Source organism: Vidua macroura, chromosome 9, assembly GCF_024509145.1.
Source record: "Vidua macroura isolate BioBank_ID:100142 chromosome 9, ASM2450914v1, whole genome shotgun sequence".
NCBI classification, from domain to species: Eukaryota; Metazoa; Chordata; class Aves; order Passeriformes; family Viduidae; genus Vidua; species Vidua macroura.
Window position 1 is genome coordinate 22,746,038 of NC_071579.1, and position 14,448 is coordinate 22,760,485.

The 14,448-nt window shown below is 55.1% G+C and overlaps 1 protein-coding gene across 3 annotated transcripts in view; it reads right to left on the reverse strand.

Annotated features, from left to right (window-relative positions):
• Nucleotides 1-1,183: 1,183 nt before the first annotated feature.
• Nucleotides 1,184-14,448, reverse strand: part of ERI3 (ERI1 exoribonuclease family member 3) — a 130,056-nt gene continuing 116,791 nt past the window's right edge. For all 3 annotated transcript variants that reach the window (XM_053985603.1, XM_053985604.1, XM_053985602.1), the window contains exon 8: nt 1,184-2,741. In XM_053985603.1, the coding sequence (XP_053841578.1) occupies nt 2,659-2,741 (83 nt within the window). In that variant the 3' untranslated portion in view covers nt 1,184-2,658. The remainder of the gene's footprint in view (nt 2,742-14,448) is intronic.

Here is a 14,448-nt window from a genome sequence, read left to right on the forward strand (position 1 = left end):
ACCAGGCTGGAGAGCTCCTTCCAGCATCCCACGTGCCCAGCCCTTGTGTAGTTGCTCTCTTCCAGTAACTCTTGCGTGCCCAGCACCTGCAAGTGCTGCCTTACCTTCGTAAGGGGCTGCCCCTGCTGGAAACACTTGTGTTGTCCCCAGCACTGACTGTCAGTAGAGTTCATCCTCCTGCTGCCCTGACCAAGGCTTCAGTCTGTGGTGGGAGGGGCTGAGGCATCGCAATGGGATCCTGGGCTTATGTGCTGCCCACTGTGGGCACTGGTGGCCCTGGCTGTGTGCCCTGCTCTGGGCTGATGTCCACCTGCCCACCCTGTGTCCCCTACACCTGCCTTCCATCATCGATCCACCGTGACAATGTTCTCTGAGTCACATTCTCGCCTGCAGGAGTAGAGGGCAAAGGCCAAGTTCTTAGTTTTCATAAAAAGCTAATTAGACGACTCCCATCGAAAAAGGGTCAATAAAGCTGATCAGGGGCTGCACAGATGGAACTGGTAAAACCCCTGTGACCTTTGCATGGAGCAAGTGGGCTGGACTGCCCCTGCCCTCTGGGAGCTGCCCACTCAGTGCTAGCTGGATACTTGCATCCCTGTCGCCCAGTGGCACTCTGGCACAGGGCAGGTTCCTTGGGCACCCGGATGCAGTGGTGGTTCCTGCACAGCTGGGTATGGCTCCTGCATCCCACAGCGTTGCAGTTGTGGGGCAGAGCAGGTGCCCCAGGGCCCAGCAGAGCCACACTGGTTCCATTCTGTAGCCAAGATGCTCCAAATGCAGTGGCAGCTGTGTGGGTACGGTGTGCCAGGCTACAGGGTGGAGTGACAGGTGCCAGTGGGATGTAGTGGTGGCTGTCACCCTGTCCTGGGCAGAAAACTGCAGGAGGTGCACCCATGAATAAGGCCCAGCTGTGATGGACTGGTGGGATCCTCAGGGCAGAGCTGCCTTGGGGTACAGGCAAACCCGAGGTGGTGGTGGGGCTGGTGCCCACCCACAGTGCCCATGCTGGAGTGTGGGGCAGTGCTCCCAGCAGCAGGGAACTTTGACTGCCCTTTCACAGCCAAAACATGGGGAGCATGGATCTGCCATACCCCAAGGAGCACTCTACTCCCACATATCCAGGTGGCACTCCCCTAACTCTGCCCCCCATACAAACTTGCACATGCATGGGCACAGCCCGGGCTCCTTTACCCCCAAACTTTATTCATGTGGCACATTTACAGCAAGGATTGGAATAACTAGACAATGAAAATGCTGGGGTTGCATTATCGGTTGGTTTAACTGGAACACCACACACCATGCAGTCATGTACCGCCAAGTTCAGTGCCTGTATTGCCCTTCTGGCTGCCGTCACCGGCTTCGCTCCAGGCCATGCATGCACGGGCCTGGGGCTGCAGCCTCCCTGCAGGTCAGTGCCCGGACGAGGGCTCCATTCAGCAGGGCCCTGGGGCTGGGTGACACTGAGAGGACGTGCGCCCTCAGCCCGCCCCACGGCTCCCCCCAACCGCCCTGGCCAGCCGGGAGCCCACCCAGCCGGAGGGGATGTGCTCGGCAACTCTCTCAGGCAACAAGCCAGCTGCTGCTGAGCGTCCGCGGGGACCTGTGAGGGGCACAGCACGTGGGGGGCTGAGCCTCAGCTCGGAACCGAGGGAGGTTGGTGGGGAGCACGCTCAGGGGCCTGGGGCAATTTGCAGCTCCCCTGCTCAGGTACCTGTGGGCCGGGGGCCAGCGCGCGCTGGCACGTCCACCACCGGACACGGACACGGTGCTGTGGCGGGCCTGTCCCCCATGGAGCTGGAATTGATCGGCAGGGACGAGGCAGGGCTGGGCATCCCACCCAGCCCCGCAAGAGGCACAAGCAGACGGAACGGGGACGGGACGGGGCTCCATGCGGACACTGTCACCTCCCTCCTGCCGCCCGCCTGTCCGCTGGGCCCCTGCCTCACTGAAGGGAGCCCTCCGGGACCCTGCAGCCCACGGTGGGGCTGCCAGGGGCTCTGCAGCGGAGAATACAGGCACTTCACCTTGAACATAAAGAGACGGATCGCGTTTGTCACATACAGGAGTCAGAGAGGGGTTAGTGTTGACTCAAAAAGGGGAAAAGGCGCTCAGGGGAGAGGCGGGGGGAGCTGGCGGGGAGGGCGAGGGGCCGTCTCGACACTGAGCCTCCGTGAGTGCTGCCCGAGTGCAGGCACACACCGGCATCGCTGCAGCAGCCGTCGAGGCCTGAAAACATAAAACCAGAGAAGAGAAAGAAGAAGGGAAGGTGGGTATGGCCCATGCCAGGGTGGAGATGGGGGATGCTCTGGCTACGGGGTGGGAGAGGGAGAACAGGGTGGGATATGGAGGGAGGGACGGAAATCAGGAGCCAAAGAAAAAAACGAACTACAAGTCTAAAATGTGGTGCAAGCGCCCTACGCGGCTGTCCGCTAGCATGGCATAATGTCCGGAGCAGCCCAGAGAGGGAGTCACATCAGGTCTACACAGATTTGCCTTCCCATATATACAACCTCTACTGGAGTTAACAGCTGAAATTGAGATTTTTTTTGTGTCGGTTCCTCTGGCCTCGGTTGCCGGGGTTTTTTTAATGCTGGAGCCCGTCCTCCCCGCCTCGCCGGCACCGGGCGCATGCAGCCCTTGCCTGGCTTGCCTCGGGGATCAAAAAGGTTTGGAGGTCTGCTTGAAGATGAAGCCTCTATGGGCCAGTGTCTTCATGATGTTGGCAATGTTCTTGCAGTCATCTAAGAGGAAAGCACAGAGATACTGGGTTAGAGGCATGATCCAAACAAGAAGTGCTGGAGCAAGTTCCGAATCTCATGCTGGGCCTGTGTCCTCACCGGTCCAGGTACTCTGTTCCAAGGACCTTGCAGTGATGTGTGTGATTGCAGAGTTCCCAGTCCCAGCACTGGCCACCTGCATCCCAGTATGACCCAATGCTGAGCTGAGATGGATCCATGCCCTGGACCTGAAGGTCAGGGGTCATCCATGTCCCTACCAGAGCCTGCCTGTGGTGCCTCCCTATGCTCACAGACCAGAGTTTGACAAGTGGCAGGTGGCTGGGATGGCAAGCCATAGCCACTCCTGGTGCTGGGCCGTGGCAGAGCAGCAAGATGGGAAAGGGGAAGGCTCTGGTGTTATTTACCTGGGACTAAACTCAGGCACCGTTTGCTAAAATAGAAGCTGGGCTTAAATTGATTCCTAGTGTCTATATTTCATGTTGAAAATTGGCTTGTAAATCCATGTTTTGATCTATGAGGGCCGTCTCCTTAAGAAAAAGCAAGAGTAAATGTGTAATTTCTCCCTTGACAGCACACGGCGCAGAGGCGATCCTTCTTCCCGCTCCCCTCCGTTTCGGGACAGCTCCACTCGTTCCGATTACCACTCTTTCTTCCTCGCCCCACGCCTTGATGTCTCCATTTCATTACCGCCCGCCCATTTATCAAGCTGTTACCGTAAGGGTGACTTTGCCCACTTGCGTGTGGCAGCGGGGCCTGGCTGACACGGGGAGAGGGTGCCCCGGGAGGGGGGTGCAGGCAAGGCCCCCCTCTCCCTGCTGCTGCTGGATGGATGTTGTGGTGGAGGGAAGGCTGCATCATTACTGATGTGTAAATGATAAAGAAGCCTCCACATCCATCTCCCAACTGTAAATCCAGGGAGTGCTTTATAATCAAGCTACAGCGATAATAATGTGAAATTAGGTCTCTCTATCAACGGGAGGAGGCCTTTTAATCACAGCTTAAAGGGTGCAAACGCTGTTTATCATAATTGAACTGTATCCGGGCTAATTGTGGCCATATTTCACTGTCTAGGAGACAGCAGGCTGCCTGCTGACAGTGCCGCGTGCCGGATTGAGGGCCCCCCGCAGCCGGGCAGCACTGTCCTGCTGCCAGGCATCTGCCTGCAGGGATGGGGCTGCCTGGCCTCCTGGATGCTCCCTGCCAGACCAGCAGCACTGCCCAGCCCTGCTGTGCCCGGTGACCCGCTGGCAAAGCCATCGCCTGTTCCGCAGTGTCTGCTGGAGGTTCAGGATTTTCCCCATGCACAGCTCCCCAAGGGGCTGCCATGAGCTGCCAGGGACCCTCCCAGCTGATGGTTGGCAGTGAAAGAGGTAACGTCCCCATCAGTGCCACGAGCCTCTGGAGTGTCCCCCAAGACCCTCTCATGGCACTCCTTCCTGTCACTCGTGTGCCAGACAGGGGACAGCAGCTGGACATGAGGACAACCCAAAAAAGGAGGGGGGTCCCCAGCCCACTGGCTGGTGTGGGAGCAGAGGTGAGCCCATCTCTCTGTGCCTTTGTCCTCTCTGCTGCCCAAGGTGACACTGATTGCTGCATAAGGCCCCTGGAGGTGACAGGTGTCCTGCCCAGCCAAGCCACAATGCCGGCTCCCGCTGCTGTCACTTGTTCCCACTCAAGCAATCCCCTCACTGTCCTTAGGATCACCTGCTCCATCTCATCCCCCAGACAACTGAGCCCCTTGGAAAACTATCAGCCCTTGGAGCCAGATGCCAGTGGGATCTAACAGGGTAACAGTGGCTTGAAACGGAGGTAAGAGGAGTTCAACTGTCTGTGGCCAAAGTACCCCCACCCAGCCAGCCCTGGCCTGGTACCCCCAAAAAGTAACAGCAAAGCAAATCCTGGAGCTGTGGCAGGTGGGTGGCAAGTGAGCAGTTTGGATGTGAAAGCACAGTCCCAGGTGTCCCACTGCCAACCTAACAGCCTGCAGCATTGCCCTGGCACTGGGACTTGACTGTTGCTTCATATTGGTGAGGGGGAACTGCACAGAGATCTGGGCAGCTGCCAGACAGGCAGCGAGACCCCATGGCATGTCCTGGGACTCCCAAGCTGGTCCCTGGGGATACCATCTGTAACCCACCTGTCTGCTTCCTGCACCCCATCATTTGCCTCCCCAAAATCCCAGTGTGCTCTGTTGCCAGGTGCCAGCGCTGGGAGACACCCTGAACTCTGAGCTGTCACCCTGCAAAACTGGTGGGACCCTGTTGGGTCAATGCCACCCACACGCCCATGCTGCCAGTGCTGTCCTTGCTGTCCCAAATGATGCCACAGCCCCTGGCAGCGAGCGTGCCAAGCTCGTCATACATCATTTAGTGAGACTCATTCCAAATCAGCGCTAAGGTAAACACGCTTATTATAATTATCCATGTAAAAAAAAATCAACAACAGCAGAACAACTTTCTAATATGCAATTACAGCCATCTATTGATTTTACAATGTAATCCGCTCCGATTGATTTAATAACACAATTATAGGCTGGCTCTCGGGATATTAGAGTGGGAGATTTTCATAAACTCCAAAGCAAAAAACTAAGCGGCTTTTAAAACAACACAGTCAGATGGCTGTTTGGGGAATTATTAACAATATGAAATCCTCTAAATCTGGCCGTCGTTACCTTGTGAAAGGAATTTCTATTACAAAAATGGCAATTGACAGCCCAAGAGAGCGCGACCGGGATTGCTCTGCTGCTTTTCAGTGCTTAATCCATCGCAAAGGTGACCACGGGGCAGGGGACAAGCAGAGTCTGAGGCTGGCAGGAGGACACAGGCAGCCCTGCCCACCCTGTAGCCCCCACCCAGCCCAGCTCTCCCTGGGGGGCACATGGCTGTGGCGGTGCTGCCCCAGCACCCAGGCTGGCACCCACCAACCTGTCCCATCTGGTGACCCTACCTGGGGCCGGGGAGACTGGCAGGTTGCGGAGCCCCCAGCTTGATCCCCATCCTGGCATCCTTTGCGTGTCCCAGCCCCAGACACCTCCAGAGGCCTGAGGGGTGCCCACCTGTGTCCCAGGGCTGAGCAGGGTGATGGGGTGAAGGTGGTCCCACGCTGATGGGCAGCATGGCTCTGCACAGGCGCACACATGCACACACACCCCCGCTCTCCTCCCGCTCACTCCCTCAATGTATTCCCGACTTTATGGGCACATTTTTCTTGTCAAGCTGACAGGGTTGCTAAGTGGATTTCTCCCTGATATGCGGACGGATTATCACATTACTCCAATGTCCTACACAAACATATTACTTTATATTCAATAGCCCTAATGAATATAAACTGCTTTTTCTTTTTTTTGGGGTGGGGGGTAATCTATAGATTTTTAATGAGGGCACTATTAACTCCCTCCTCTTTAAAACAGACTTAGGTGCAGCCTCTGAGTAGAAAATCAATGGTGTTATTGTAGGAATATTGTATATTGATATTGTAATAATAAGATGCAATTGATTTAGGGGTGTTGTGCGGTGTGTGCACAGGGGTGAGCCCGGGGTTATCATGCAAACAGAGCAGTGGCTCTGCCCTGCCTCCCTGCCCCTCACCTTGCTATGCTGCTTCCAAGCATCGCCCCATGTCCCCATGCAGCGGCCCAGGACGGCTGGGGTTGAGCTTGCCCTGAGGTGCTGGGTTCTGGGGCTGGTTACCTCCAGGACTCTCCTTTGGTCCAGCTGCCAGTGCAGTGTGGGGTAATGTGACACCCCAGCCTCCAGTCACCCTGGCTGGCTTAGCCCACCAGGTTTTAACACTCCTGCCCCGTGTGTTTCAGCATTGCCCACTATGACATCACACTGGGCCGACACCCTCATTTCAGCCCTCTCCATGTCCTGCCAAGCTCTCACTGCAGTGACAGCCAAGGACATTGACACATGCATGCGCATGGGGCAGCAGAACGCTCTCCTAAGTTTAGGCTGGAGTTTGTGGTCGTTCAGCATCAATGGCTGCCTTGTTCTTGGAGGGGCACAGACATTCCCATTGCACTCCTCTGCTGAGATGGAGGCAGAAAACCCCCAGCCCATGGCACTGGGCTGACTGCCTGGTGTGTGCCCTCCCACCAGCCACTGCACGGCAGCACTGCTGTGAACCCAGCATGAGCTCAAGGATTCCATCAGCAGGAGTCTGTGCTGCTGGATCGGGCTGCCAGGAGCAGCATCACCTCCACACCCAGCCCAGGCACTGGGGAGAAGGGTAGGGGCTATGTGTGCTGCCCTGCCAGCATTTCTCCCACCTCTCCCACAGGATCGAACCACACAGACACCTCCACCACGGGGGCTCAGGGGGCTGAGCGCTGCTGCAACTGCCGTGCACTGGGCCGAGACGCTTCCGGAGCAAGGAGAGCGCTTTTCCATCCCAGCAGCTGCCCCGGTGGGCTGTGGGTGGTCAGGGACTGCAGGGCCCCCCCAAACGTGCTCATTTGGAGGCAACCCCACTGCACCTGTGCTATGGCCGGGAAGACGGATCACCCCCAGCCCGAGCTGAGCAGGTCCATATTTAAACTGTCCCCATGCTTTATGGGCTGTACCAGAACTGATGCTCAGGCGCCGAGGGGCCATTTGTCAATGTTCTAATGGCAGATTACTGTTAATGAATAATATCACTGCTGCCTTTGTATAACAGCTCCCTGCAAAGTGGAAACAGGCCCACCCGGCCACCGCCACCGGGAGCCTCCCCACTGCCGCCCCTGGGTGACAGCAGGTGGCCTTGTGAGCTGCGGCAGCTGTATGGACCTCAGAGATCTCACAAAGTCTGGCACTGCTGCTGGTGTCCCCAGCAATCATGAATGGGAGCACTGGGTGCTGTGTCCCCCCAGTGCGCTGTGCTGCTGCTCCCTGTGAGCAGGAATGTCACTGTCGGGGCAGGGAGTGACAGCATTTTCCCAGCACACAGAGCCAGGCTCTTGTGTCACTCACCGTGTCCACACTGGAGCTAGGGGGAGTTTGTGTCTGATCTGAATCCATCCCCACCATGACATGCTGGGCAAGGTGGGGACACCAGGACGCCCACCATAGTGGTGACAAGGACATGTCAGAACCAAGTGCTCCCAGCTCCCAGGGATCCACAGGGATGCCAGGGATGGTCCTGCCGAGCTGCTCCCAAATTAATGGCCTCATAATCCTGTGCATGGGGCAAGGGGCTGTGTGTGTCCCGCACAGCCGGCAGGTATATTAGGTGGAGCTGACAGCGACGTGCAGAATATTAAGAATAACTTACCTCATTATCTGCAATTACGTTACTGCCACACACCTCATTTCTTCATGAAGAAAAGAAAATTAGTTTTATATTGACTTCATCCCAGTGCCTCCCTGCCTGCCCCGCCACAGAGCGCCCGCACAGGCTCTGAAGAGGGGTTGGACACAATTCATACTCATCCTCCCTCAACCTGTGTCTGTCCCAGAGGGACATGATGCCTGTCCCACTCCCTGCACACTGGGGTCAGCAAGACCTCCAAATCCAGTTTATCCCAGCAGGGACACTGGAGCAGGGAGGGCCCATCTCTGGCAGTTCCCAGGTCAGTAGGAAGAGCAGCAAAAGGGGACCAGTCTTGACCATCAACCTGCTGCCTTGGGCACTTTCTTTCTGCCACCCAGGCTGGCCACTGTCACCCTGTGGGAGACAGGATGCTTCCTCCCATCCTCTGCACTGGGAACCACTCTTCCCATCACGCACCCACCATGCTGGCCCCCTCCCAGGGCAGACCTGTGTGGCTGAGGCCTCTGCACTGCAAGACACCCAGCTGCTGAGACACCTTCCAGCCCCACAGGCTGCTGGATAGCCTGGCACAGGTGATGCCATTAGGGCAAACCATGACAGCAGGGGCATCCCTGCTGGAGGGAATGGGCAGCAGGGGCTGAGCTTGCAATGTTCCCAACAACTCCTGGAGCTCGTGAGCCCAAAGGGCACCAATGTTGCTGGGACCAAGGGTGACCCAGGGTGTACAGAGACCTCAGCTTGTCCTTCAGCTTCTGTGCCTATTCCTGCATATCCAGCATCCCCTGACTGGCAGCCTTCCCTGAGCAAACAAAGTGAATGCTGCCATCACCCTGCTCCTGGCTGTGGCCACTCACCGTCCAGGAGAGAAGGGGAGCGGCGTGCACAGCAATACAGGGAAAAAAGCCAATTTCATCTTTATTAGAAGGAGATTTCTCTTTTAGTAATAAGCACACTTCAAATAATTAGCGTGTTTTACGTAATAATGAAATTATGGAAATGCAGGCCACTTATTCAAACAAGTCACCATTACCATATTTTTAAATATTAGACTTAATTAGAGTTTATCACTTCAGAGAAGTACGAGGAGTGGAGATTTTTTTCCTTTACAAAAAAAATCCTCATAAAGTGTTTATTAAGAGCGGGTAAGAAGGGGATAATGATCTGTTTGGAAATTAAGGCAATCAAACATTTAATGCTCTGCACTCCTGTAGGCAAAAGCATTCAAATGAGTCAATTATACATCCATTATCCAGGCACGATTAAACAAGGCAGGACGGGGAATTTGTCCTCCGCATCATGCGATTGTCGCGAGGACTTATGTCCACTTAAAGGCAGCTAATAAAACACTAAACTTGGGAAGTGGAGGAAAAGAGGACTGAGCCAAGGGAAGAAAGAGAGGCAGCGGGTCAGCAGGACTGCAGAGGGGTGAGGGTGGGAGGTGGGCAAGGATGGAGCTGTGTCTACATCCCAGCCCTTCATAAATCAAAGTAATTAAGTTAACATGAAAATCAACTTCACCATCCCGTTAAATTACAGCATTTGCATATTAGGACTCAAATGAAGTAGGTAGCAGGCAAGGGGGCTGGGAGGGGAGGAGGAAGTGGGGGGGGGTCAGGGGAGAAGGATGGGGAGAACAGTGCACCAAAAAGGGAACCATTTATTACGGTGAATAACTAATTTTAGAATTTATAGCGCTGGATTTTCGTTCCCGTGCCATTTATATTACAGAAGGAAATTAAGGGGCGGGCAGGAGGCTGGCTGGACATCTTTCTGCGTTATTGCTTGTCTGCCATTTGCAAATCATTATTAATTGTGGCCCGTGTCGCTGGTGCAGCAGGGCAGGGTGCCTGGACAGCCAGAGCAGACACACATATCTCTTCATCAGGACCCCAGCCGCTAGCCCTGGAGAGCCAATTACCCCTCCCTGATTGGTATCAGATAAGGAGGGAATTTTTACAAATTAGGGAATAAATAGAATTTCCACACGTGAAGCAGGGAGGGCTTGAGAGGCAGTAATGAAAAACGATACATCACCATCAGCCAGACAACCCTATTCATACGCCGATGCATTACACTCACTACTCATAATCCCACCGAGTGACAGACAACCGCCGAGCCGGCCGAGCCGGAGGGGAGCACATCCCGATGGCCGGCCCGCTCCGGAGCACGGTCTCCAGCCACCGGCGCCCTTGTGGCAGGCCAGGGAGGTCCCCGTTCCACCAGCCCCATGGCAGAGCCTCTGCCGTGACCTCGAGGGCTGCCCACGGCCTGCACGGCATGGCTCAGCTGTGCAGGCAACGGGGACAGACTTCCTGGCACAGGAGCCATCCCTGCTCCGAAGCCCAGCAGGACAAGCCTCCAAACTCAGCCCCAAGTTTGGTGGTTAAAGTCACCCAGCTGAATCCAAGCCTCTCAGCAGTCTCCCACAACCTTGTGGGTAAAGCACATCTTCCCTAAAATTATCCAGTCCAAACTGTGATCTGAAGAAGACTGCCCCCTCCTTTGGTGGCTCATGGCAGCATCCTGCTATTACAGCATCCCCACCTAATTTCGGAATTGTGCTTCCCTTTTTGCACTCTTCAGTCCCCAAATCAGCCCCCGCAGCTCTCAGCTTTGCTGCTCAGCCAGCCCTGGGTACCCCAGAGCGGTGAAATCCCTGTGTCGCCTTGTGAGCAGCGCTGGGCTCAGTAATGCCACAGGAGCAAAGGATGCACTCCTATATGGCTCTGCTCCATTAAGACTGGGCTCAGGATAGAATATGTCCATTTCCCTTAAGCTGCTGAGGCAGCCCCAACACCAGCCCTTGCCCAGGGCAGACCCCAGAGCCACCAGCTGCCTGTGTCCCCCACACCAGCACACCCACTTCCAGATTGTGGCAGCTCCCTGTGGCAGCACAGTGCTTTTCCCGGGCTGTGACAGTGCTGGATGGCCCTGGGAAAACAGCAGGCATCCAGCTAACGGGGCCTGGCATGAGGCTGGCCTCAGAAAGAGCAAATCCTGGAAGTGCAGGGACCCCGCTGACATTGGTGGGCCCAGTTTGCTCTGTGCTCCCCAGCGCCGGAGCTGAGCGCCTCCACGCCTGTAATTAGCTCTCCCTTATGACAAGCACGTCACTAAACAAAATGCTCGGCAGATCAATCCTGCCTGTAAGTCACGCAGCCTTTAATTTATTCAGCATACAATGTCGCTCCACCGCTGGCTTCCTGTAATTTATACCGTACACTGTCGTGTATTATTTAACTCGTCTGAGTGTTTTACAGCTCCCCTCAAAGTCGCCATGCAAAATAAAGTCACGGCAGGGCACTGGCAAGGTGCAGGGAGGATGCAAACTGCCTTCTTGCTGATACAGGACCCCTGGCCTGGCTCAGGGACAAGGTGATGGTGACAAGTTGCTGCAGAAGTTGGTGGCTCAGACCCTCCTTGTGGGTGGGAATGAGGATGGAAGATGAAGCCCCAGAGGAGCCCAGTAAAGGTCTCCAATGCTGGTGATTCCTTAGAGGAGGAAAGAATGCTGTCAGGGGGGAGAGGGCAGCAGGACTCTTGTCTGGCCCTGAAAGCAGGAGGGAGGTCCTACCCCAAAACTGGGGTAAAGACTGGAGTTAGACTGGGCTGAGAGGTGGCCAGTAGCTGGTGCAGCTGCTCTGAGCAGCTCATCAAGAGCTTGTCTTTGGCCGTGCAGCTGAATGGAAGCAGTCAGTGATGTAGAGCTGGATAGCCTCCGCAGGGAAGGTTAAAACCTCTGTTCATTGTAAAGTTGCCATATCTAAGCACTTATGATCATGATATTTATGGCTAGTTTATTCCAGGCTGTTAAAGGCAGCAGTAGTTATCCACAGATAAAGGGAATTCGGCTCCCTTGACACCTTTTCTCCCTGCAGTGAAGGCATGCCTGGCGGAGCTGGGTGCTCGTGGTGTTGTAACTCATCTGATGGTCCCTGCCTGAGGCAGCACGGGGGCCAGACACGCAGATGCTTGGCATGGCAGGGATGGTGGCTCTGTTTCTCCTGTGTGGGAGCTGTGGGCACAGACATGGGAGATGCTGTCTCCCTGCCCCTGACTGATGCTGCTGGGGCAGGGTGGTCGCTGGGCTGCAGGGAGCAGTTTGGTTTGACCTCCACCACTGCTGTTGGCTCTGTTCCACATCCAGCTCCTGACATCCAGTCCCTTCACTGGGATTGGGACCCTAATTAGGGAGAAATTTCAAGGTAGAGATGAGTGAGTTTATAAAGCTGAGTTTCTCCTGCCTGAGTGACATGAGATGTCAGAGAAAGGAAATAAAAGGCAAGAATGCAATTCCACTGCTGCCAAGAGTGTGTCGCAAGTCCTAATGGAAAGTTCTCCTGCTCTTTAAAGCTTGGTCAGATGGCCTAGTTATAGCTTTAAAAGGAGTAAGAATCAAACTGCGATGCTGCACTCGAAGCCTTCAAATAAAGCGAGCTGTGTTTCTGCAAGTCCGGCGAGGCAGAGGCAGGCGATTACACAGAGGAGGGCAGGTCTCTCTATCTTGGAGGGAGACCTACCTATTTTTAAACATTAGCTCTAAATCAGCAGCTCACCTCTTTGTCTAACCCAAACCCTCTCTCGCCTTCTGGAGGAGAGATCAAACACCAGCCCTGCTGCCATTGTTTCTCTCCCAGCGAGATGGATGCGGGACTGTAATCTTCCCACAAAGCTGCACGCTTCAAAGGTATCAAAAGTGCTTATTAAAAGTCCTTGGAAAGTAATTTAATAACATCCCAAAAGGCTGGAAAAATCAGCACTCGCAGTTCAAAATATAACCTGGCAAAGGAGATGGCCCCCTGTTCAACATGACAGTCTGTGGGCAGCTGCACACAGGGCCAGGGTGCTTGGACACACAGACTGCTACCTCCCTGGGCTGTGCCCGCTCTGGTGCTGTCTGATCTCCTGTCAGGGAGACAGCCAGGTGAGCTGGAGTGTGGGGGACTCTGTGAAGCCGCATGGGACTGTGTCCCCACCAAGGGCTTTGCTGGGCCAGAGATGTCCTCATGTGGTGTGGACAGAGTGCATCCATCTCTGCTCCCCTTGTTGAGCCAGAGAGCCCTGCACTGTCCCAGAGGCAAGATTTCAGGCTTGCCCCTGGAACATAAAAAGTACTCTGTGGGTTTTCCAGCCGTCTCAGGAGCTGCTGGAGTAGTAGCTTTGTGCAAGGCTTGCCCAGACTGCTGGGCTGGATAGAGCCACCTGCAAAGTGGATGTGTGACAGTACCTGGCACAGGCAGGGATGTCAGCCAGACCTGCAAAGCCATGTAAGAGAGTCGTGAGCTGTGTGAGACAGAGCTGCACATCTCTGCAGGGACGGGCGGTACATGTGCCTTCGCACGACTGCATACGTGCAGCAGCCACGTGCTCACAGCCACAGCAGCATGAGGGCTGTGCTTTTCTGTATCCCCCTCGAGCCAGTCCCTGCTCCTGACCTCAGGCAACACACAGGACCCTGGGGCTGCATCCCATCTGAATGGTGCAGGCTCCCTTGGAAAGGGGCAGGGGATGGAAATTAACGCTCCAGCCTCCGTCTCATCCTGCCCATTAGCAGGGCTGTTTTACTCCGGATCATTAAATATGTATATCTTATTACACGCCTTGTTACAGTATTGAGCTCTATTGACTGATAATAAATTCCAAACATCATCCTGGTCATAAATTTATCTGGAGATGATGAAGACTCAATAATCTAGTCATGCAGATAATATGATAGGGCCTTAAAAAAGATCATTACATTATATGCCAAAATTAAAAGTGAAATACACTTTATTAACACTGTTTCCACACTTGGGGCCATTACTTGTTATATCCCCTCTTGCCCTCCCACCCACCTGCATACCATCCCTCAGGTCAGCCAGAAAAGGCGAGACAAGGCAGAGCTGCCACAGCTCTACCCTAGCAGGAACCTGGCAGAAGGGTAAGGGGTGGGGCAGCTTGCACAGACGGGATGTCCCAGCTTGACTCCAAAGATGCTGGGTCCTGGTACAGCATTGCTGCCCTGCCCATTGGGCCATGGCTCCTGAGCATCCAGGTATTTCAACAAACCCCTACCTGATGGGGCCTGCAGACCCTGGCTGCAGTAATTGGGACAAAAGACAGCCTTGTGTCCCACATTTAGAAGAAAAAAAAGAACTTTCTGCAGCTTCAAGTCTCCTGAGAAAGCTGCCCACCCACTGGGGTTAACCCAACAGCTCCCATCTGGCAGCTTCTCTCCCACAGGCTTGGACAAGCTGCAGAGCCAAGACAGGGGTGCCCACTCATGCCTGGCCATGCTGCAGTGTGGCACGGAGAGGTGCGGAGCAGAAATGGGGATGTGGGTGCAGTGGGTGACCCCTCTGAGAGAGGAGGGTGCCCTGCAGGCTCCCAGCACCCCAGTGCCAGTCTCATCGAGCTGTCCCTTGGTGAGATGGTGAGGGCTGGGCAGCTCCCAACCACCTGCCCCAGGGCCTGGGGT